Source organism: Cnephaeus nilssonii (genome assembly GCF_951640355.1).
Source record: "Cnephaeus nilssonii genome assembly, chromosome: 10".
Taxonomy (NCBI): Eukaryota; Metazoa; Chordata; class Mammalia; order Chiroptera; family Vespertilionidae; genus Cnephaeus; species Cnephaeus nilssonii.
This window is the reverse complement of record NC_137081.1, coordinates 57379510-57405877: the sequence shown is the minus strand read 5'-3', so window position 1 is coordinate 57405877 and position 26368 is coordinate 57379510. Positions and strand designations below refer to the sequence as shown.

The window sequence follows — 26368 nt, the reverse complement described above, 5'->3', positions numbered from 1 at the left end:
AACTGCTCAGCTACCAGTGCCACTCAAAGTCTGGTCCAAGTTCAGTGCAATCAGCACTGATAAGCATCGAAACTGAGAGTACGATTTTAGAAACTTTTACAGCAATATGACGTTATTAAATAAAATAACAAAAATAGATGGACTCGTTTAACATAAACAGTTGACTTACAAACATTTTGATAACCGTCCAAGGAAGACTTACTTACACATCCACCTCTGGAAGTGAGATTATGCTAGGCCCCTCTTCAAGCTGCTACCTCTTAAAGCTGAACATTAAGGTCAGTGATTAATTGCTCAGGCAGCTCATTGGGAGACCTGGGTACAACAGGGTTAACGAGCAGGAATGGGGGAGGTGGGGTTGCAAACCGGGAACACATGCCCTCCAAGTGAGATAGCTTTCTTTCCCTTTATTGCCCGGAAAACATACACACTCTCACATAACACAGAAGGTGAGAGCTGAATGAAGTTTTCTGGGTAATGGCTTGAAATGTTTTCCTTATGAGAAGTGGTGTTGAGTTACAGCGTGCAGGCTGAAAACTGGGAGGAGAGAAGCAGCAGCCCCAGCCCGGCCCCCACCTTTCCTTTGGCTTGTAGGAAGGTGGACATGGGCTCCCGGAGACAAGACGAGTGATATGTTGAACTATCTGGCAGCTGGCATCGACTGCTCCCAGAGTGACCCAAGGACAGTGCTCCGCAGGGTTTAGCCAGGGGCCAGCCCAGCAGGCACAGATGCGCTGCTGTGAAATGCCACGCAGGCAGAGACTGACAAGCGGTAGGAGCTGAGCTTTCCCCTTGGACTGCTGTTTCCTGCTGTGTTCAGGGGAGGGGGGCGCCTTCTGGCAGTCCTGCTGCTGCTGCTGCTGCTGCTTCAGCTCCCTCTGCACTCAAGGTAAGCTGGCTCAGAGGGAGGGCAGGCTGCAAGGGAAGCCTTTGTACCATGAACAAGATCCGAAAGTTTTTCCGCGGAAGTGGGCGAGTCCTGGCATTTATATTTGTAGCTTCTATCATCTGGCTGCTCTTTGACATGGCAGCTCTCCGCCTCTCATTCAGTGAGATCAACACTAGGGTTCTGAAGGAAGACGTAGTCAGAAGGGAGAGGATAGGGTTCAGAGTTCAGCCAGACCAAATGAAGATTCTTTACAGCAGCATGAAAGAGATAAAGCCCCCACTCAGGGGCCACGGGAAGGGCATATGGGGCAAAGAGAACTTGAGAAAGACGGAGGACGGTGTGCTCAAGGTTGAAGATGATTTGGACCAAATCCAGAAGGAAAGACGAATACAGAAAGCTCCAGGAAGTGTCAAGATTGCACCTTTGTGGCATCCTGTACATCTGCAGACCTTTCCTGTGACTTTTACCAAGCCGATAACAGATGAACACGCCATCAAACTGGAAGCCTATTCTCGCCCTGTGACCCCAAAGCAAACGACAGCTCAGGGGGCTCAGAAAACCACATTCATAGCAGCCGGAGGAACTCCATTGCCCCAACTATCTCTACACACAAGACCTTTGGGTATAAACCAGGAGGCCCAGAAGAGACACAGTCACAGCAGTGACACATCAAAACAAGCCGCTGAAAGGACCCTGGATGTGACCATCAGGTTTAATAGTGACAGATCAAAGCAGATATCACATGCCGTAGCAAATGAGAGGACACTCCCTGCCAGTCCACCAGTGCCAAAATCTAGGGAAGCCTTAACCTTAAATAAAACTGAGGCTCAGAGAAAATATCTAATTGCATATAAACACAAAGCCAATAAGAACCTTCCCTTTCCCAAGTTCTCTGCCAATTTAAATCACTTAAAGAAGCAATCTATTAATGAGACACAGTTGGGAGACTTGCCAAAGGATGATGGAGCCAAAGTGGCTGGTGGGAAGAAATTCAATTTTTCTGAAAGCCATGTTGTGATTATAACCAAGGAAGAGGAGCTAAAGACAAACACCAAAGAGGTCCCTAATCCTAAAATCAAAACTGTATTTCCTTTCGTATTGGGTGAAAGACAAAGAAAACACATTTCCAAGAACAGAAGTGAGGCATCTTTCTCTTCACTTGCTCTCCAGAGAGCAAGAGTGTCTCAAACTAATCACATCTTAGCTGGGGGACTAAAGCCAGCAAGAATCAGCTTAAATGCCACGGTACAGCACGAAGAACTCAATCAAAGGCATACAAAAGCCCTTTCACCTAAAGACAGCGAAATGCACCCAGTATTAAGCATCGATATGACACTTTCTCCAAGGGACCCCAAAGCCCCAGGGCAGTTTGGACGTCCTGTGGTTGTGCCCCAGGGAAAAGAGAAGGAGGCAGAAAGAAGATGGAAAGAAGGAAACTTCAATGTCTACCTCAGCGATTTGATCCCAGTGGACAGAGCCATTGAAGACACAAGACCTGTTGGGTAAGATCCATTTCTCTTCTCTTTCCTCCACACCAAGTATGCTAGCTCTGATGTAGAACTTAGCTATTTCTAGATAATTCTGTATGATTCTTGGTCACCTAGAGAACTAAAGCAATATAAATCATTAGACATAGTCCAAATAGTCTGCCACCCACAGAAGGAAAAGTTCCAATATTAGTACTAGGATACCACTGTGTTCTCTTCTTACTCTTATTTCTCGAAGACTTTGGCCCTCACCCCTATTAGCTTATGTTTCATTTCCTTTCCTCTATTGCAAACATAGAAATGATTAGATGAATTCAATTCTTAATAAGATATGTATGAATGATAGAGCTTAAAATGTCATTCCACTAGAAGAGTGACAATGAAGTGAATTCCCAGTTTCAAAACTTTACAGTGTTAGAAGGTTTGGTGAGAATATATTTGGGAATGGAGCACAGATAAGGCCTCCCTAAAATCATATCTTAACCAGCAAAATTCTGCCTAATCATGAAAAATGATTACAAAAATAGCAAGTGAAAAAGTGACTTTTCTCCCCAAAGTGTAATATCTGTTGGAGGTAGGGATTGTAGACAGCTCAGGAGTTCAGTTATACAGGAACAAGATTATTGAAAAAAGTCAATCAGCCAATAACTAGCAAAAACCTGTACAAGAGCATAATAATAACTGCTTGTATTTCTAGAGTTGCACCATTTACAAAGAGCCTGCCTACACATCACACGAACTTCCTAAGAGCCCTAGAAAAGAAACTGCAGATATTATGGGTTCCAATGAACAGATGAGGGGCTCAGAAGTTATATCACTTTCCCAAAGCAGCATAGCTCTAAAGCTGCCCAAAGAGCCTTCGTGAACCCGTGTCTCAAGGAATTAAATTCCTATGCCTACATCACCAGAAGGCAGATCGAGCCACAACCATATGCTCTGATTCAAGTACAGTTGGGTCCCCACCTCTTTTTAACTCTCTCATAAGTTAGGGTTCTTTGTACCCATTAGCATCAAAGCCCCATGTATGCCTTGATATGCTGGTCCCTGAGCCAAAGAATCTTTGCCTGGAATTTGGAGTTAGGGAATGTCAAGATTCTAGTGTAGCACACTTGGTATGTAAACAAGGGCTTTGTTTGGCCTCAGTAGAAAACTCTCTTTTTGTGATCTAGGTAGTCAGCACTACCAGGAGGAAGGCAGAGATCACTGAGCCTGTGTTCAGATGAGAAAGTGGAGCCTCTTCACTGTGATGCCAGCCACACGGAGGCCATTTTCCACTCTCTTAGCCTTTGGCAGATGACTATCAGACATGCACCAGTTGCCTGCATAGACCAACTACTGTGCCATTCATGTTCCTCACTCTAGTGAAACTCACAGACCCTGAGGAGAACACAAATGTACCCAAAATAAAGACAAAGAAACCGAGGACCCATGAAGTTAAATTGTCAGTGATAACAGAGCCAGTAATTGTAGAGTAATGATTAAAATCCACGCTCAAAATTACGCTGTATGTTATCTGCCATCTCTTGCTGATTATACCCCCCTGGCCCCCCGTAAAGGATCTTAAAACTTATGGTGGAGCAGCTCTGATCTGAAGTTTTGTATATTACATTCCACATGTATTTTATACGCTTTATATACACATATGCCAGCTTTGAACGTAAGTGCGAGGGAGTGAAGGAATAGTGAAAGTAGCTCCATTTCAGCATCCCTTCAATAGCCGGCAGATTGCTACGGATCCTGGTCAAGAATCAGACGTGCACAGAAGCAGAGGCTGCAGTTCCAAAGGGCAATTGTACGAGGGCCAAAAGCAAGTAATAATGATGCTATTATGCATGTGATTTATTGACGACTTGCTGACTCTCAGCGCTTACTAGTTTCTGAAATTTGGTCCACGGAGGTTAACAGCCCAGGAAAGTTACTTTTACAGTCATGTTCTGTCTTTGGAAGGAGGCTGTCCAGACTGCAGGAGAAACTGACACGTGTGCTTGAGAGGATGAGTCAGACAGCATGTGGCCAGGCCCCTCCCTCTTATCACACAACCCACCTTGGCTAAACACAGCTGCTCTCTGCGAGTTGCCTACCTGATGCCACTCCACCAACAGGATGGAGGTGACAGTTGAGTCACCAGGGATCCTATGCCTGGGACCCCCTCAAGTATTTATAGCCCTTTCTTGTCATGCTTCCTTGAAAGGGAACAAATCTTTTTTTTTTTCTTTTATTCAAACACGCCAACTACAAATATGTGTAAAAATATGTATTCATATGGATAATGGTTGGAAGAAAATACAAATGAAAAATATTGGCAGGCATTGGAGTGAAGTTTTCTTACTTTGATTTTATTTATTTTCAGCCTTGTTCCTAAAGTATATGAGATGGCTTTAAAAATATACATTAAGATCTTTTTAAGATAAAATGTAAAAGAAAAATTGTTATAGAATATAAGATAAAGTGTGTGTGTGATGAGAGAGAGAGAGGGGCGGGGGGGGGAGAGAGAGGCTAGCCTTAAAATTAGCCACAGTAGCATCCCACTGAAACCTTTACATCTTAAGAATTCTATGGACTCTCTCCCTTGCTGCCTTTTACATTTCCCCCAGATCTCCCATTACAGATTAACACTGTTACTGGAACATCATAACTACCAATTGAATATAGATTGAATTAAAAAAAAAAGGGGGGGGGATAAAAACCATAGATTTGCTAGTAGGTTTATTTAAATTATATTTCCTTCAATAAAGATAATAATAATAACTAGTTACTAGTTATTATCTTTTTAAGGATGATTTAGTAGATATGCTAGGAAGAGGTTGGCATTGAGGAGATGAGGCAAGCAGAACAACCTCATCTGCTCTAAAGTCAGACTCTCTTTCCCAAATCTGATCTTCCCTCCTTTTCTCCTGGGTCCCCAGAAATCATCTCTCTAAGATGTTAAGACACGATCATGGCCTTTTCCCAAAGCACAGGAACTCCTTTCTGTTTTCAGCATTTTTCTCACTGTCCTTCTCAGTGACACCGTTTCTTCCCCTTGCAGTGTAGCTACAGTTTTCTGGATGTGACATTCTCTCCAGTATAGACCCTCAGCATGAGAAAAGTTAGTCTCATTACCCTTTCCTACATATTATTATACTCATTACCATCCACTAGTGTTTTTATCAGCTAGTCCCTTCCCACAGCCTCCCACCAGCCTCCCCTTGCACAGTCCTCACCATTCCCCCACACACACACACACACATTTTAATTGGATACTGCTCAAAATCCGACTGTAGCTTACCTGCACCTGGACCACGATGTGATGTAACCTCTACATTCCAATGACCCGCCCTTAATGCTCTTGTGGTCACTGAAACACTCCTTGTTGCATACTCTGCACTAACTAGAGCCTTGAGAATCTAGTTTGCCTTCTCCGTGAAATTTTAAGCGTCTGAGAAAAACTCTTGTACTTTATTTTGCACTCCTTAGCACTGAGCACAGCGTTGTGCACTCAAAAGATACAAGTTTACACAATATGGCTTTAAAAGGTATGTTGCTCTAAAATTGTTTTTAAAAATATGTTTTTATTGATTTTAGAGATAGAGGAAGGGAAAGGAAGAGAGAAATAGAAACATCAATGAGAGAGAAACATCAACATCGAGTGGCTGCCTCCTGCACGCCCTCTACTGGCAATTGATCCTGCAACTGGGCATGTGCCCTTGTGGGGACTCGAACCCAGTGACCTCTGGGTGCATGGGTCGACATTCAACCACTGAGCCACACTGACCAGGCTAAAATGATTTTTTTTTAAAGTTAATACTTTTTTATAAAAGTAATGAGAGGTAACTATTCCAATGAAGCTTGCAATGAGTTTTCATAAATCAATAATTACTTTATAATTTTTCGTTTTGAATATTGGGAATATGTTAGTATCAGGTTTAAGGTAAACACATCCTGTTCTAACATTACAATATATTCATTAGTTCATGTTTATACCTTAGTGCATATTTTTGTTACTAGGGGCCCAGTGCACCTTGAAAGGAACTGTGGGCCGTGAGGGCTGCCGTGGGCACAGGGGCAGGTCTCGGTCCATCCTCTGCACCCCCGCCTGGCCCCTCCCGCAGCAGCCCCCCCACCCCCCGCCATCCCCTGTCTGCCAGCAGTCCCCTCCTGCTGCTGTCACTGCTCCCATGTGCTGACAGTGCTGGCCCCACTCAGACCCGCTGATGGAGCAGAGCCATTGGGGCCAGCGCCAGCAGCAGGTGCGAGCAGGTCCATAGACAACAGTGGGTGAGAGCAGCGGCTGCAGACCCCACTCACCCCTCAGGAGCAGGGGGAGGTGGAGAAGCCATGAGGAGCAATCCTGGTGGGCAGCCACCACTTGTACCCACTGATGGCGCCGAGTGATCAGGGCCAGTGCCAGGAGCTGGCAGCCTGTGCGAGCACAGGGCGGGACCACAGTGTGCGGGAGCAAAGAATTTTCAGTAACTACCATAGGCTTGCCCCGATGACAATGACCCGTGTCCCACCTTGGTCTGGTGCCCCTGCTCACCTGTTCCACCATACCACCATGGCCGATGCCCACCATGTTCCGCGTGTGCCTCCTGGTGGTCAGCACACATTATAGCTACCAGTTGTTCGGTTCACTGTTTGGTCTATTTGCATATTAGGTTTCATATATATAGACTAGTGACTCGGTGCACGAAATTCGTGCACGAGGGGGGTGTCCCTCAGCCTGGCCTGCACCCTCTCCAATCTGGGACCCCTCGGGGGATGTCCAACTGCCAGTTTAGGCCTGATCCCTGCGGGATCACTGGCTCCCAACCGCTCACCTACCTGCCTGCCTGATTGCCCCTAACCACTCTGCCTGCCGGCCTGATCAAACCCAACTGCCCCCCCCTTCTGACCTGATCACCTCTAACTTCCTGCCCCTGCCCAACTGCTCCCCCTGCCACCCTGCTCACCTCCAACTGGCCCCCTGCCGGCCTGCTTGCCCCTACCTGGCCCCCCCTGCTGGCCTGCTCGCCCCCAACTGCTCCCCCTGCTGGCCTGCTCACCCCCAAATGCTCCCTCCCCTCCCCCCACCGGCCTGCTCACCCCCAACTGCCTTTCCCTGCCACTCTGCCTTGGCCTCACCACCATGGCTTTATCCGGAAGGACGTCCAGAAGGTCTTCTGGTCTAATTAGCATATTACCCTTTTATTAGTATAGATTGTTTTGTTTTTTTTGTTTTAATGTTTTGACTGTCAAGGGAGGAAAATCTCCTTACTTATCTTACAAGAATGTTTTATGTCGGTAAGTCAAATGCAATTTCACTTTTGCCTATAAAGTATGTTTAAAATAAAATGCTTGTTTGACAGTCATTTTGAAGTTTCAGAATGAATCATTTCTTCAGACGAAGTTAAACCTTATAGTTTTTGCTGTTAATTATTAGAGTTTGTTTCAATCAGTTGTAACCCATACGCCATACAAGTGTTGTTACACATAGTCCTGTCCATTGAAAATGCAAGGCACTTCTCCTCAAAGAAGTCTGTCTTCGGGCCTGCAGCTAGAATTAAGGTGGCACTCCAAAAATGAACTCTTTTAAAAGGTGCACTTCCTGAATCTGTATTTAGAGAAAAATGACTCCACAAGGTTCTTGCTGCCAGCATTTTGTTTTTAAAGTGCACTAAGAATGACAGCACGCTCCTCCACGCCTGCTGTCGTCATGCCTGTACTCGGTGCAGCTTTTCCTGTAGAGCTCTGGCAAGCCCCTCCACAACATGATGCAAAGCACTGAGTGAGGAAGCATCAGAAGACCAGCAGTTGTGGATATTCTCTTAGCCCACAGCTGAGGCTGTCAACCGATAATTTGATTCCTTCCTACACAGCTAAAGGGAGTTTTCTTCTGGCACATACGAAAAGCAAAAGATAGCACCATGCATTTGCCACAAACCAGTCTAAATTACTGAGGGGAAAGAAAAACCTTTCTGGAACCTTACTTTCCATCCCCTCCCCTCCCTTTCCAACCCTTGTGGGGTCAAAAACCATAACTAATGAATTACTGAAAGTGGAGGAGGAGGAGGAGAAGGAGGAGGAGCTAGGAGAGAAAAAAATAAACTGACCACATATCCTTCCAAACTTCAGGCTCCTAAAATCTATCAGGCTTGGAAAAAAGAGAAACTTTCAAGTTAAATGAAGTTCACATTCTCTTATTTTTATAGGGGATGAATATTTTAATGGATCAGCTTGAGACTGCATTTGTGACTAGTAGTGATTGGAGAACATAATCTGAAATGGACTGGAAAAGCTGTGAGATACTCCCTGAAAAACCAAACGGGGGGGGGGGGGGGGGGCGCGGGCGTGGGCAGAAGGAGGAATCTTACAAGGTGGATGTGAAGGGTTTTTCCGGCTTTCACCCTTATATAGGTCAACACTATGCAATGGTGTGTGTGTGTGTGTGTGTGTGTGTGTGTGTGTGTGTGTGTATGCGCACATACCTGTACACATTTGTGTGCTTGTGTGTGGTTCAGCAGCGTGCACTATTTCACTGAAAAGTTGTGTAGGAAAACTGGAACTAAAAAGCAAATTAGTTTAAAATCAGCAGGCTAGAACATATAACCAAGGTTAAATGTGGCTAAAAGATGATTAGAGAATATTTTGATATTTTTATCTACCACACTTTTCCCATAACTAGGAGAATGTAAAATACGTTTTCTACTGCTAATTCAGAGACGAAAACAGTTAAACAGTGTCTAATTCATGTAAAACTGAGCAATGTTAAATCAAATCAGTGACTTTTTCTCCTAAACCTAGACCTAGAAATATTTCTGGGAATGAGTAATTAGTAAATGTAGGAATTCAAACCTGTTTGTACTTCGTTTTTACACATCCAATTAAGGGCCCAGTTTAATCCCAACTTAACCATTGGCCTAATTTTATCAACTTCTTGCCATAATATTGCCGTGGCTACTCTGGTGCCAGAAAATAACTTCCCATCGGCTATTCTGGCTGAGCCATTCAGAGCAAGAGCCTCTCGAAAAGGAAACATTGTTTGCTCAAGGGTCAGAAACTTCGGGGAACATAGCAGTGTTTACAGGTTCTATTTTGTTGTTTGCTTTCAAAATGAAAGGATCTTTGTAGAGTCCCCTCTATAAAAACAACACAAAAGAAAAAAACAGAGACACAGACAACAGTATGGTGATTGCCAGAGGGAAAGGGGAGGGGAGGGGAGGGGAGGTAGAAGAGGGTAAAGGAGGGATCAATGGTGACGGAAAAAGACTTGACTTTGGGTGGTGAACACACAATACAATATACAGATGATGTATTAGAGAATTGTACACCTGAAACCTATATAATTTTATTAACCAATGTCACCTCAATAAATTCAGTGAAAAAATAAATAAATAAAAGTCTATATTATTCCAAACTACATCATCTTCTAAATTGGCCCAGCTTCTAAAATGTTGGTTTATGGACTGGTGTGAGAAGGAGCAATATGGAGAAACTTAGTATTTATAAGGGCCTTTACGACTTGCCTCTCATTTGCTCCTTAAAACCACTCCTCAAGGCAGGTGGTATCATTCATTACCCCAGATTTACCTATAGAGAAACTGAGACATAAAGAGGAAACTGGGGTGTCATGTGGGGGCAGATAACTCAGATGGTGGCAGTTCATTTCATTCCATGCGCTATTTGCTCACTGACTCTCATGAGCTGGGCACACCATGCCAGGCAGGTGGGACCTTTCATCCTTCACATCATCTCCTTTGATCCTAACAATAGACTGCAAGATGGATAAAATGCTACCTCTCCTCATTTTCAGATGAGGGAAAACATCCAGGGAAAGGTAATTTGCCCAAGGGCCCACAGCTATCAAATAGCAGGCCTGGGACACAACTGCTGGTCTTCTGATGCTTCCTCACTCAGTAATAATTCTCCTACACCAGCTGGCTCCCTCCCAGACCCCAGCCACTCCTCCCTCATGGTGACCAGCATCACCTCTGCCCCTCCCGGGTTTGCCAAAGCTCTCTGAATAAGGGGAATCGCTCCCTTGCTGAGCCTCACCAAAAAAAGAGCTTATTTATGTTCCAGGCAGCAGTGTGTATGAGGGTGTGCGATTCTAATCAATCCTCACAGCTGACAAACTACCTCTCATATGACTTGCAGAGGAGAAAAGTGAGGCTCTAAACACCAAACGATATACCTGCAAGCCAATGGCAGATTTGGGATTCAAAAGAACATTTTCTGACTTCTAATTCTAGTGATTTTTTCCCCATTGGTTACAGGACCCTTTCCTTTGTTTCTTCATAATCATACTGGAGGCCCGATGCATGAAATTCATGCAAGAGTAGGCCTTCCTTCCCCCGGCTGCCGGCACAGGCTTCCCGGAAGGACGTCCAGTCTAATTAGCATATTATACTTTTATTATAGACTAGGGGCCCGGTGCACGAAATTCGTGCACTGGGGGGTGGGGGGTCCCTCAGCCCAACCTGCCCCCTCTCACATACTGGGAGCCCTCAGGGGATGTCCTACTGATGGTTTAGGCCCGCTCCCCGCTCCCGCTCACAGTGACCTGGGTGCCAGGATGTTCCTGGGACACAGGAGCTGGGCGCCTATGTATGCAAATTAACTGCCATCTTTTTTGGGTTAATTTGCATACTCACTCTGATTGGCTATTGGCCTAGCGAAGGTACGGTCAATTTACATGTTTGTCTATTATTAGGTAAGACTAGAGGCTTGGTGCATGAATTCGTGCACAGGTGGGGACCCTCGGTCTGGCCAGTGATCGGGGCCATCTTGCCCAGTTCCGATCGGGGCGATTGGGGCCCATCAGGGCTGGCCGGACTGTGGGAGGTTGGCTATGGGAGCGCACTGACCACCAGAGGCAGCTCCTGCATTGAGCGTCTGCTCCCTGGTGGTCAGTGTGCATCATAGTGACTGGTCGAGTGGTGGACCAGTCATAACGGTCATGTAGGCTTTTATATATATAGATGACTTTGGCAGAAATGAACATTTCTGTTTTCCTTATACACAAGTCAGAGGCATGTGAGAGAAAATATATATGTTTTTTTTTTTTTTGCCTGTTAGGTACCTCAACAGAGAGAAATTTAATAGGAAGCCATTTTCTATATAGCACTAAGCAAAGGTGATTCTTGAAAACTGCCCAACATCCACATCTCAGCAGTGAACAAATATTCAGAGCTCCTGCTGTGCACTTTAACCTCATGGTCCTACTTCAAAGGCCTGGAGCAGTGTTAGACAAAAGCAGAGGGTACATACTAAAGGAGTAAGCAAAGGAATAGTCAAATGTGGCCTGAGAGAGGGCAGAAGTATTTGAACTCTGACCTGAAGGGTAGGGAGTTAGAGAAGGGGGGAAAGGTAAAAAGAGGGATCTATTGAGAAAGTGAGGGAAATCTGACATAGGGCGAAACTATACAAGTAAGCAGAGTTCACATACTCAGGGCCATGTTAAGGTTTTTCTAGGAGCCAGGGGGAAACATTGAAAAATTTAAAGCCATAGAAAAAACAATTTACCTTTCTCAGAAATCTCATGAGCCAGAGGGAAGCGAAACCCTTATGGGTAAAAGAGGCTAACGATGAATATAGAATCACCAAATGTTAATACTAGATGAAGTTTCAAAAGCAGTCTAATCCCTTCTGTTCTAAAGAAGTCTGAGGAAGGAAGGGACTCATCCAAGGTCATACACTGTGGGAGAGAGAACGGCCCCTAAGATGCCCAAACCTCCACCCAGAACTATTTCCACCACATCACACCACCTCCTGCTCTCCTCCCTCCCTCCCAGCTTCACTCTGACAGCTGCCTGCTCAAAATAGCCTATTGTTAAAGTGATTAATGTCGATGCTGGTGGTTTATGTGTCTAAGCCCCAGTCCAGTAGCTTTGATATTCAGTTACCCCAGGAACCACGGCTTCAGCCAGCCAAGGCCTATGGAGTGAGTGTGACTGAAATTTTCTAAATTAGTAGTCAGGCAATTCTGACTAAATGTCAGGAGTAGTCTACCCTAGAAATAACAAACCATAAAAGTAATATTGTTAATTAATAATACTCTCTTTATCAGTAAGTGCAAAAGAAGTCCCAATAATTCTAAGGTCTTGGAGAAAATAATAAAATTCGTGACAGAGCTCCTCAGCTGAGGCTCCATTCTCCTTCTGATCATCCTGAAGATACCAGAGCTTGGGCAGTGAGCCCCCAAGGCTCACAGCGAGGCAGTAGTTGAATTGCAAATAGAAGCTGAGAAAATATTCTCCTCGACCTTCTGTTCAAACCTGAGAGGACTGAGATTTGACCTACACTTTGACTGTCTTGGAATAAAATGAAAAATTCATAGACGTGAGAGAATGTTATCATTCCCTCAATCTTCTCATCTGAAACCTTCTTTATTTGATGGGCTACATTCAAATCAAGTGAGTGGCTGAGGATCAGCACACACAAGCCAAGAAAGTGAAACATATCACTTTCTGAGTCTCTTGATAAATGATGAGCCCTTGATAGACTTGGATTAAAGAACTGCCTGGGGAAAGGGCAGTGCCCCCAGTCAAAATGGGCGTATTTACATTGTGGATAATCATAGGTCCTCACATGGCTTTTTTCTCTTTGCCACCATGGAGCTTACAAAGTATTTATATCCATTATCTCATCAGATCTTCACAGACATTCTGTGATGAAGGCATTGAAATCTTCATCCTAACAGTGAGGAAATGGAGGTTCTGGAAAGTCATGGGATATGCACGTGGTCATGCAGACAGTAGGTGTCTGGAAGGACTCAAAACTCAGTCCTTCATCATCTTTCTCAAGTCCAGAGTCTTTCTGTCCCACCGCAGTAGCGTATCAACTTTGCGCAGGACACGAATCCCCCACATTAGAGGCCCCATTTATTTTTAGTTGTTGGATTGCCTACACTAATCAGTCTAGACTTCCCCCAAACAAAATAGATTGGACTAATTTTTAAGGATAACAAGGGAACTGCAGACTCTAAATACCTAATGTTTGTAATGAATCGACATATAGAATAAAAGTATGATTTCTTATTCTCCAAAAAATGATTACCAACCCAGAAATGGCTTGCATTTAAATTAGACTTGACTTTCGCTGTGATTCCTCACCCAGTATAGCAAATTGGAAGAAAGAAAATTTACTTCAGTTGGGTCAGTTTAAGATAACTTGAAATAGATTTTACCACCTGTGAAAACTAGGCGGCTGATGGTATGTAAAAATGGTGTGAGAGCTAATAACACTGAAAATGTTCTGGTCTGACCCACATTGCCTTTGAACAAAACAGCATGCTGTTTTTTCTAGACACCTGAAAACATGTTTAACTTGTTTAGTAATGCAGGAAACCAGGTAGCTATAAATGTTAGAGTGGCCTGACATCTTAGCTTCCTGAACCAAGGCACACTCTGAAACTCTGTATTTGAAACCTCTCACATCTCCTTCTGTGCCCACTTCCCCACACTTTAATGCTTCCCCTTTTTCCAGACACCAGTATGATCTATACCAGTGGTCGGCAAACTCATTAGTCAACAGAGCCAAATATCAGCAGTACAACGATTGAAATTTCTTTTGAGAGCCGAAAACCGACTTCTGCGCATGGGCCACGAAGTTTCAATCGCACTGTACGTGCGCACCCGCACGTGGTATTTTGTGGAAGAGCCACACTCAAGGGGTCAAAGAGCCGCATGTGGCTCGCGAGCCGCAGTTTGCCGACCACTGATCTATACAATACAGTCCTCCACAAGGTTTTCTTCAATGTGATCCCTTAAATACACCTAAAATATGCTTGTCAGTAATTAGCAGAGGCACTCCTTACTTCCTGGGATATTAGCATCTAATGGAATCTTTCATAATCTATCCACATGGTTCCCCTGGTAAAATCAAGGCACCATGACAGGTTGTGGTCAATGGAGGATCAGATGGGTGGTGAGTGGAGGTGCCGTCCCCAAATCTCTGAGAGCATTTTCTGCCTCCAATTTCAGATTGGCTAGCATTATAATACTTCTTAGAACTTCCTTCTAAAAGAGGCCAAAAATCTACTGATTTCTAATATAAGAAGTTTCATCTGCATTAGTGTCCTTGGTTAACTCTTCCCACTATAACCAGATGTTTCTACAATTAACCAAATTTCAGCCACAGAGCAACTCTCCAGACTTCACAGCCTTGCTTGTTCAAATGGCACATGCAGATTTTGTGCAGCTGACCCTTCCTTTTTAGAACTGATTTATCTTTTCAGCACGAAATGTTGTAAAGAATATTTAATTGTGAAATATGTATTTCCCATTAATTTACTTTATAATGTTAAGAAGTCATAGGAAGTCACTAATGTCTTTTCTACCCTCCCTTTCAATTTTCTATTCCTCTTAGCTTTACTTCCTCTTTCCCAAACTAAAGCCCGAGATGAAGCATTTTACCATTCCACATCAGTACCCTCAAAATATTCTGCCACTTTTCTTTCCACCTCATTTGCTCTGGTAACCCCCAAACTTGGATTAATCTAACCATCTGCTTTATCTCCTCCTACACCTAGGCTGCCAGACACTGGTAAAGCAAACCACACTTGTATTTTGACTAAAATTTTGGGATATCCAAATTCAGGAAAGTGCTCAAGGCCCCTCAGTGTGTGTGTGTGTGTGTGTGTGTGTGTGTGTGTGTGTGTGTATGGGTGTAGTTAGCCAGTACTGTCTCCTATTGCTCATAGTCTATCCCAAATATTCTCAATTCTCCTCAAGTTTCTACCCTATTACATGAGCAACTAACCTTTCCTCTTGTATGAACTCCAAATTCTTTTAACTTCTCATCCCTGATACATAAAATTATTACTATACATTATCATCATTTTTTCTTATCTCAAAGGAAATATCTATTTCCATCATTTAAACTTGTGATTTCAGTTCCATTTCAACTCCATTCCTTCAACCATCCATTCAATCCATAATTATCAAATAATTATTATGTGCAACAATGCTAGAAGCTTGTGGCACTGTAGTAAGCAAGGAATACTTGCCCTGCCCTCAAGAAATTCTAGATGCAGAAGATAAGGGAGTAAAGTAAGTAAATTAATGCTCCTGCAGGAATACTGATGACTGAAGAGAGAATAAAAGGAGGGTAGCTAGTTTCAATTGAGTAGTTAGAGAAGGCTTCTCTGTGGAGGTAGTACTTCAGCTAAGACCTAAATGAACAGAAGCCAGCCATGAAGGCATAGGGAGGGTCAACTTGGAGTTTCACATCATTTAAGGAACTAAAAGAAGGTCAATGTGGCCATGGGAAGTGTGTGATGTGCTTGTGGAATAACTCACAAACAGTTGGAGAGATGGCCAGAGGTCATACTATTTGGGTCCTATAGGTTATGGTAAAATTTTTGGATTCTTTTTCTATTTTATCCCATAGAAATCATTGAAAGATTTTAAACAGGAGAGTAGTGTGGATGTGGTGAAAAGTGGAATTAGAGAGTCCAGTTAGGAGACTTCAGCAATGATCCTGAAGAAAAATGATGGAAACTCAAGAAGAAGGGGTAACAGAGGAGGTTAAAGGTGGAGCTGAGATATATTTTGGCAATACAACAGGCAAAAGTTAATGAGAGATTGGTTTTACTGGCAGACAGAAAGAGAGTAAATCTAGAATTAACATTCATATTTGTAAATAAAGGTGGGTAATGATGTCACTAATTAAGAGGGAAAATGCAGAGGAACTGGTTGGGTGAGGTAGGGTGAAATGAAGATTTCTATTTAAAAAACTTATGTGTAGGATGCCTGTGAGACATTCAGAGGTGAAGTTAAGTAGTTGGTTGGATATATGAGTCTGGAATTCAGAGACCAATCTGGCCAGAATATAAACTTAGAAGATAATATTTAAAGCTGTGGACATGGATGAGATCATACAGTAGCATTGTACACAGGAGACACAAAAAGCAGGACCCACCTCTGAGAATCTTCTGTTTAGAGAGTAAAAAGAGGGAAAAGCTAAGAAGGAAACTGAAGGGAAAAAGCCAGTGAGTGATGGGTGAAAACCAGGAGTGTATAGTGTCTCATGGGACATAAAAGGAGAGTAACTCAAGGAGGCAAGACTTGACAATTGAGTCAATGCCACTGTAAGTCTGATTAATACAAGGAGAGAGATCTCACTCCACCAAAAATCACATAAATCACTGATTCTTTCAACTATCAACTCAATTTATACCTTCCCTGAAGCCCATAAATCTGATCTGTTTCTTCCTACTCAGAAAAGGGAAAGGGAACAGAGATAACAAATTTGCCCTACACCCACCTAGTTACCCTATCTCTTTTCTTTCTAGGTTTCCTCCCAAAATAGTCTACAAAATAATCTCAACTCCTTCATCAACCTTTTACTCTAAATTCATTGTAATCTAGCCCAACCCATTTCCTCCTTGGGGAACTTTAGTCCTATTACCTCTCATCTTTGATGGTCATCACCAGAGATTCTGATCATTGGACTGTCACATTGCTTTGTGAAAAAATTCCATAGTTTAAAGTTTGTCTAGTATCAAAGTTATACTTCAATTACTGGAATTATTAGTAATGATGCAACCCCAAATGCTATAATCTTATACATAATGCTTAGAAATCCATCATATTTTTCTCCCTTTTTCTAATATTTTTCTTATCTATAATTGAATTATAAATAATAATATTAGAATTCTAACTTTTTTAAAAAAATTTATTGATTACAGAGAGGAAGGGAGAGATAGAAACATCAATGATGAAAGAGAATCATCGATGGGCTGCCTCCTGCATGCCCCACACTGGGGATTGAGCCCACAACCCTGGCATATGGCCTGACTGGGAATTGAACCGTGACCTCCTGGTTCATAGGTTGACTCTCAACCACTGAGCCATGCCGGCTGGGCTAGAACTCTAAATTTTAATAGTAGGATTTAGAATTTGATGTCACCAATTTAACACTTTCATGATCTTCAATGTGTAATTTCAAAGAAGATTCAAATGTAGTTTATTATTTTTTTGTAGTTTAAAAAATAAAGAAGATATTCCTTTACTTTAATAATTCTGTTAGTTCAAAGTAAACCAACCTTTTGTTGACAGGTAGAGAGTGCACTCACCCATCCAAGGAAATAACAGATGTGTCATCTCTCTCTTCAAAAAAAGTATACAGTTGACCCTTGAACAAGATATGTTTGAACTGCATGGGCCCACTTACACATCAATTTTTGTTTGTTTGCTTGTTTTTCTTTTTTGGTAAATACAATCAGCCCTCATATCCTTGGGTTTCACATCTTCAGATTCAGCCAACCCAGGATGGCAAACAGGATTTTTGGATTCCCAACTGCCAATTCCCCTCCAAAGATTCCTCACCACAGAGAGGAAATACTGTTTTTGGACCATGGTTAGTTGAATCCATGGATGTGAAGGGCAGATTGTAGAGTCAAAGTTATATATGGATTTTCCACTACACTGGGACTGGTGCTCCCAAACCCTGTGTTGTTCAAAGGTCAACTGTACATGCTTTCTAGGTGAATAATGTTGGGTAAATGATTTAACTTCTCAAGCTTCAGTTTGCTCCATTTGAAGAAGAGTATAATAATATGTATTATCAAGTAGTTGTTATAAAAATTGAATTTAACAATGGACCGATTGTACAGTGCTGTACAAATGTGATGTGTATCTACTTCTTATTTATGACCTAAACAAAGTGTAACTATGTTATCTGGCAGAAGGGCCTGTTCCCCACAAAATGCCCATCTACTGCCAGCTGCTTTTGTTCTAGTGTTGTTAAGACTTCCTGAATGTTTATTTCTGGAGCCAGACTTGGACCAGAACTTGAGTCCCAACTCTGCCCTTTACTAACAGTATATTCATGGACTAGTCTCCCCATGATTTCAATTATTCACCTATAAAAAGGGAAATATATGCTGTTGGTTTGAAGTTTAAATTGAAATAATGTAGACTGCCCATAGTACTTACTTATGATCATCATAATTTAAGTATTGCATTGCTAACGGTTGTGTTAAAGGATGGCAAATACTCTTTGTGAGGTTCCATTGGGCACCATCCCTGAATAGTAACCCAGGCAGGAGATGGAAAAATGCCAGCAGTGAGGCAGTATGTAGTGCAAGGCATGTAAGAAAACCAAAACCAATTACGACCTACCTGAATACCAACTCCCACTGTAGCTTTCCTCTCATTTTTATGCCAGCAAAATGATTTCAACTGTGGCTAATCTTTAGCAGAGAGAGTCTCAGCAAGAAAACCCTAAATAGATAGAGAAGCTGAAGAGTTTAATGTTTATATATATAAGATATATATATAGGGTTCCCCAAAATGTATATATATACTTCAAATAATTATAAAGAAATGTTTATTAAAATACATTTCCTTTTCAAAATTGAGTTATCAGCTGATAAGTGTGTATACACTTTTTGGGGACACTATATACACTGAGTGGCCAGATGATTATGATCTCTGAACGCATAATAATCTGGCCACTCAGTGAACTTCTCTTGAGTACCTCATTTATTTGATATCAAAGATACTATAAATCGTGCACCTGATCAGTTTTCCCCTTTGCACTGGCTGATAGAAAGTTCAGGGCAAATAGGTGGTTGATCTCCAGCAAAAGTCTAGAATACTTTTGGTACTCATTTGAGATACAAATACATCGAGTAGCCAGATTATTATGCATTCAGAGATCATAATAATCTGGCCACTCAGTGTATGTGTGTGTGTATGTGTGTGTGTGTGTGTGTGTGTGTGTGTGTGTGTGTGTGTAAAATTTGGTATTAATACATTTACTCACAGAGTGGAAAAATGTATTTTATTTGGCACTTGGCAGAAGGCCAGTTGGAAGGACAATCATAAACTACCTGGTAGCACTATATAATTCTGAATGTTCTCTCATGGTAAATAATCTAATCAGGATAACAAAATACTCCCATTTGGTGAATTTCTTTGCCAAGAACTGTGCCTGGCATTTTATGAACATTCTCACTAGGCTGTACAACTCAGTTCAATAAGAACCATCACTTCATCTCACAGATGAGGAACTGAGGCACAGAGAGATTAAGTAAGGTATCAATGAATAAAAATCTTAGAAATATTGGTGGTTGGATTCAAAATAGTGTCTAACCATCTGCAAAGCCCATGTCCTTTCCACTATAGCCTGATGCCTCCACAGGAAGTTCTCGTGTCTCGCATTGTTAGTTCTTTTACACCAACTCCTGTTAGTGGCTATTCTTCCTTTGCTCTCTTATTTTGTTTATGCACCTCCCTATAAAAAAGCACACAACAGAATCCTCTTTGATATATATGGATGGATGGATAGATAGATAGATAGATAGATAGATAGATAGATAGATAATGTATACACACACACACACAATTGTACTTTAAATTCATCCTGTGGATCTTGTTAGCACATCACTTATGCTCAGCTTGTATTCTGGCCCAGGTGTGCAAAGCAGCTCGTTCACAATAACCTCCCAACCACCAGTGTCATCATGTGCTTTGTGGATGAGGTGTGGTCCACTCTCCTGAGGTCTGTTCACAGTGTCCTCAATCGCTCTCCTCCGCATCTCATCAAGGAGATTCTGCTGGTGGATGACTTTAGCACCAAAGGTAAGAAAACCGATCCTGAAAAATCAAAGTTTGATATAAAACAATTGCAGTTTAGATGTATGACAAAATTACTGGGTAATCTGATAAAGCATATACATTTTACAAATGCCAAATCATCGTTCCTAACAACCATCCAGGGCTCTGTCCAGTTAGCTTTCCCAAACTTCCTTTCAGCTGTAACTTCTCTGCCACAGAGGAGTGACTTTCTAACTCTAGCCCCTTGGAGATGGGCACTATGAAATCTAGAAACCAGAAGATGTTCTCTCAATTGCACAAACACATTTTTATGGGATCTAATAAGCAAACACCTCACAATTAATGGGGTGCCTTTCCTATAAATAGAGTTTGAGTTAGACTCTATGGAAAATAAGGAAATGGAAGTCCTATGGCTTCTTCCTCAAGAGAAAAACATTCTATATTTTCAGTTAAGTGTTAAGAAGATGAATTGCCAATGGGACCAGAGAGATGAGGTTCTAACGGAGTTCAGAAGCAGAATCCACCAGTGTAGGGCTTTACGTTTGTTTTGTTTATTACAGAGAAGACTCTCTGTTTGGATTGTCAGATAATTTGTGTGTGTAAGTGGTCCCATGACTACGAGAGATCCCATGACTGCCATGTTATAAATTCCCAAAATGCAGCCAACTTCCAAAAAGCTTAGAAAATAGCAAAGAGATGGCAAACCTTAATAGAGCAGGTTAGCCTTGTTCATGACCACAATGACAGCTAATTTTCTCAGCCTCAGAGTTTCCCACTGGAATCACATGGAGCTTCTGAAGCAATGAGATGCCTAAGGAAAACTAGTTGAAAACTTTAAGAAAGTGTACACAGAAATAGTATGTAGTTACCAAACAGATAACAGTCTCTTTAGGAATGGCGTATCCAGATTTTGTGGGACCTGAAGCTTCAATGGAGTCTCTTTAAGAAAAACAACACAAAGTGAGTAGGAAAGTGAGCAGCAGAAGTATTCCTAAAGCCAGTCCTCCCTGGGAATGTTAATTGCACATAGAAGTGACCACAAGGCACATCAAAATACCTTATAAAACCACACACACACACACACACACACACACACACACACACGTTCCTTTAGCTGCCATCCAACAAGACATGGTAGCTGTGATGGAGGGGGATGTCACAGCAGGAAGTGACAGTGTTCTTAAGCAATTACAGTTGCAATATCTTTCTTTTGCAAATTTTTCAGTTTGCATACAATGCTTAGCCTTTTTCCTGGGCCTTAGAAGGGGATTTTGTTAAGGGGGGTGGGGGGGGGGAGGGTGGATGGTACAACTTTAATTTATTTCTAGGTAAATTTGCCCCTGTACTTACAAATACTCAGAAAAGGTGATCCCTCCTCTGTGTAATTTGGCAACACAGAGAAGAAGGATTTGAGATTTAAAAAAACAGTTGGAAAAAGAAAAGAGTTGAGTATTGAACCCAGATAAAAATTCATCCAAGAAAATGACATCAGAAAATAAAATAATTGCCAATGGAATAAAATATCATTTGCAACAGCATGGATGGACCTACAGGGTATTATGCTAAGTGGAATAAGTCAGACAGAGAAAGACAAACACCATATGATTTCACTTATATGTGAAATCTAAAAAATAAAAATAAAATAAATGAGCAAACAATACAGAAATAAACTCATAGATACAGTAAGCAAATTGATGATTACCAGGTGGGAGGGGGATTGTGGGTATTGGTGAAAAATATGAAGGGATTAAGAAGTACAAATTACCGCTTATAAAATTAGTCATAGAGATGTAAAGTACAGTACAGGGAATATAGTCAATAATATTATAATAACTATGTATGGTGTCAGGTGGGTACTAGACTTATTGGGGAGATCATTTCATAAGCTATATAAATGTCTAATCATTATGTTTAACACCTGAAACTAATATAATATTGTATGTCAACTGTAATTGAAAAAAATTTGTAATTTATAAATATCATAGTTTTTGAAGTTTAATATTGAGGAGGCACTACTTCTGGTATTATCCAGATCTAGTTAAGTGATGTCTTTTCTACTCTCACACTCTGATATAGATTACCTAAAAGATAATTTGGATAAATACATGTCTCAGTTTCCAAAAGTTCGGATTCTTCACCTCAAAGAGAGACACGGCTTAATAAGAGCCAGACTGGCAGGGGCACAGATTGCAACAGGTAAGAAGCTGCTGATTTTCTGTTTTGGTCACATTTTTGTTTTATTTTAATTTTTTTAAAATACATCAAATGTGAAATAATAGTACAGTGCATCCATATATCTGTCATTTTTTGCAATATGTGCTTCATCACACATATACACAGACACGTCTATACATACACACCTTTTTTTCTGAACTTTTGCAAAGGAATTTACAGACATCATGACACTGTATATAATACCTCAGCAGGCATCTCTGAAGAACAGAGGCGTTTCCATACATAGGCACAACTTGCAGACCTAAATATCACCTAATATATCACCCTTTCAAATTTTCTCATTGCTCCCAAAATATTTTATATAGCTGTGTTTTTTTTCTTTTCAAATTTGAGAACTAATTAAGTTTCATGCACTGCATTTGGTTGTTCGCTCTCCTTACTCCCTCAATGTAGAATAGACAACGTCGCAACCATTGACTTGTGGTGTGTGTGTTTTCGAAGAGTATAGGCCATTTGTATTGTATAATTGACCACAGTCTGAAATTTCCTCTTTCTTCCTGTTACCTACAGGATAAATGTTTTTGGCATGAATACTATAGAGAACTCAACTGCATAAGTGAAAGAATTGTGTACTTATTGCTTCAAATCAAGAGGTACATGATGTCAGGTTGCCCCGCTGTTCGTAATACTCATTTTTGAGTACTTGGTTAAGAAATTAGCAGCTAGTTGGTAATGAAAAGGTACTTGTGGGGTGATTCTTTGATCCAATCAAATATCCTGTTTTTCTCACAGACTTTATCTAATGGTTTAGCATTCAATGATGATCATTGCTTGATTCAGTTATTACATTAAGAGCTGCAAATTTATTTTTTCTAATTCTATCATTTCTTCTTTTATTAGCTGCCATTGACTTGTAAAATAGTAATCTCTCCGTCCTTCCCTCTCTCCTTTTTTTCCTCCCCTCTCATGCACCTATCACTATGGATTTATAACTTTAAAAAAATAAATGTGTATATTATCAGCATTATTTTGGGGGGATGTGCTCAGTTGTCCCAAATTTGAACACCAGGAGCCCCTTCAAGCCTGACCCCATCAATATTTCAGATCTTCAGAATTTTAAAATTGTCTCTCCTCTGACATATGCTTGCTCTTCTGATAGCCCTTTCTGTCTTCCTAAAGAGCAATATGACTTCTTGTCCTCACCGCTTTTTAGTGTGTGGGTGTTGGTGATGAATGGGAGGAAGTGAATCTTTTCTGTCCATGGGTATTCTAAAATGAACATCAAGCATTTTGGTTCATTTTCACATCTTCTGTGGAAGGACCTCATAAAAATATCTGAGATTTTGTACCAGGTTTCATTCTAAAAACTTTCTACAGTAACTGAATTAATCCTCGATTAATTCTATGAGGTAGGTACAACCATTCTCATTTTACACATTAGGATACATAGACATAGTGAGGTTGTGATTTGTCCATGTTCTCCTAGCTAATAAGTTGTAGAGCCAGGATTGGAACACAGAAATCTTCCCTCCAGAATCTTCACTCTTATCTACTTCACTTTGCTGTCTGTAAATAGGTAGCCACCATTCTGCCCCTGTAAGTCATGGCATTGCAAATCTCCACCTGATTGCATTCAAGCATATCCAGATGATGAATTATGTGCTCACCTGAGTTTCAATTCCTGTAACTATAGCTCAAATTTGGAAGTCTTCTTATCCCATTGGTTTGCTAAAAAATGTCTTCTCTCTCGGTAATATAAATTTTCAATTGACAACAAATACATCATACCAAAATTGGCATTGCAGTGACAACTAAGATTCTCAATAATGAAGTGCATTTGGAAAAAATAAATGAACTTTCATGTTTGATTTTCTATGGAAAAATAATTGTCCACAAATGACACAAGAATAGACTGGTCAAGAAATAGTCCAAGTAGATAATTTTTGAGCTGAGATCTAGTTGAAGAACATATCCAGGAAAATGGAACAAAAAGTATAAATATACTGATGCAGAAACAAATTCTGTATATTCAGGTTAAAGAAAGAAGTTTTGACTGATGAATGCTAACTATGGAAAGAGAGGTAAGAGATTCATTTAGAAAGAAAGGCAACGGTAGGCGTTTAAAAGTTTTTGCATCATTTAAGGAGTGTAGGAATTATTCTTGGGATAATGTAATGCCAATAAAGACATTAATGAGGAGAGTAAAACTGTCTGATTTATATTTTAAAAGCTCACTGTGGTCACTTTGTAGAGAATTGATATAGGGAGATGAGAGAGAAAGTAGGGAGACCAATTAGGTGGCTATTGTAGTTATATAGGCACCAGGAAGGTACCAAGACAGATGGAGGAAGTGGTCAGACTTAGAATATATTGTGGACATGGAACTTACAAGACTTGACATCAGATAAGATGTGAAGAAAGTAGTAACGAGAGGAGTCAAAAAAGAAACCTAGGATTGGAAAGAATTTGAACAACTCAATGGGCAGTAGGATCATAGCCAGAGGAATAGATTTGGGATTGCAAATGAGTTCTGATTTTGTTCATGTAAGTTGGAGATGAAAATTAGACATCCATGTAGATGCCTAAGAAAGATGATGAATACAGAACCACAAATGTTCTGCTTGTAAAAAAAATTTTCCTCTGCCTGCCTAGAGTACAAAACATGCTGGTAAGGATCTTCATAATAGTGTAAATTGTTAGACAACATGGGAAGCTGTCTTCAAATGGAGTGTTATGAACTTGATCAAAGCAGTTGCCTAATTGGCCCATTCAAGCACTAGTAATTACAACTGTAAACTAATTTCTTTGAATTTAATAAATCCAAATATAAAAATATAAATCTGTTTCTCAGTCATTCATTAGCACCCTTGAGTACATTAGCTTAGTTTTATTTTATTAACCTTTAAGCTATTATATTATAAGATAAAATTTTACATCACAACCAAGTATCGTTTCTGAAATTCTGAGTCTTCTACAAAATAATAAGGGCACAGCAGTGATTCTGATCTCTAGCCATGTCCACTACTAATTCAGGCTCCAGGGCTCGGTCAGTTCTTCATCTGAATCTGAATCAGTTAAAAAAATAACCTCCAACCAGTTATTTACTAGGAATGAGGAGGTAGAGAGGCCACGTAGGATTTCAAAATGTGAGGGGAAGGCCATGGTCAATGAATCTCTAGGGAAAGGCTCCCATATGAAAGCAGCAGAAGTAAGAAGAGATGTGGTAGTTCAGGTACAAGGTAATAAACCAACCAGCTGGCCCAGTGACTTCTTGCCCTGCCAAGAGGAGCCTCTTGTCAGGCAGATTGAGTAGAGAGTCAGAGTAGAGATCAGACTTTCATTTCCTTCATGGCCTTTAACAAAATACTTGACATTGCTCTTTGCATTCCAAAGAATCAGTTGGCTAACTTTAAGAAGTGGCATCTAACTCCTGGCCAACACTGAGGTCTCCTAAAGAGCAACAGTCCTGTAAATTTCTACCACTAGTTTCTGCTGAAGTTAAAACAGGTGGTTTTCTGAGCATCACTTATAAATCATTATGCAAAATTAAGTGGTGAGCCAGGTCCACATTCCTCAAGGAACCCTAAACACAACATTCCAGCACTACTGTGTGCTGGCAGCTATCTCCCAAGCTGGTCGGCTAAATATAAGTGGGAGTCGTGCTCAAAAAGGAGCCAAAAATGTTTGGCACATTGAGTGGCTCTGGGGTGGCCAAAAAAATAAATAATAAGTTACAGTGAAACCCACATACAAACACTCTAGCATTACGGGAACTTACTCCTAGAAAACAAACAAATAAACAAAAAACCCTGCCAGGTGGCTATCCAGATTGAGTTAATTATTCTGAGCTGTAACTTAAACACTCATTGTTTATGGAAAAATATAAACAATACTCACCACTTATTAAGCATTTAGGTATTAAGTAGATATTAGAAATAGCCTCATAAGGGAAAGCTCAAAGAGTTGTAAGTTAACTATCCAATGTGGCTAAGAGCAGCCATTCTGGGATGAAGACAGTTCTGTGTAACTTCAATCCTATGTTCATTTCACCATGCCTCTCAGCCTCTCAGAGTTAAGAACAGTATGTAAAATGTCCGTAAACAATATCCAGAACAATTAGAAATCCCACTCAAAGTTAGAGACACAGCTCCCTGTTCTAATTCCCGTGATCCTGTTTAAAAAGTGTGGAGCAATGACATTCTTTCATGGGAGGTCTCATCCCTCCCAAAATACAGTATAAAATGTCATCCGATGTTTTAGACAGATGCTATTTCCCTCGGGTTGTGGCAATA

General features: G+C 41.1%; 1 protein-coding gene across 1 annotated transcript in view; it reads left to right on the top strand.

Moving 5' to 3' along the window:
* The first annotated feature begins 745 nt into the window (after window positions 1–745).
* Window positions 746–26368, top strand: part of GALNT5 (polypeptide N-acetylgalactosaminyltransferase 5) — a 46287-nt gene continuing 20664 nt past the window's right edge. Inside the window, exons 1-3 of the mRNA XM_079783076.1 lie at window positions 746–2391; window positions 19759–19925; window positions 21978–22097. Of these exons, the coding sequence (XP_079639202.1) occupies window positions 938–2391; window positions 19759–19925; window positions 21978–22097 (1741 nt within the window). The 5' untranslated portion in view covers window positions 746–937. The remainder of the gene's footprint in view (window positions 2392–19758; window positions 19926–21977; window positions 22098–26368) is intronic.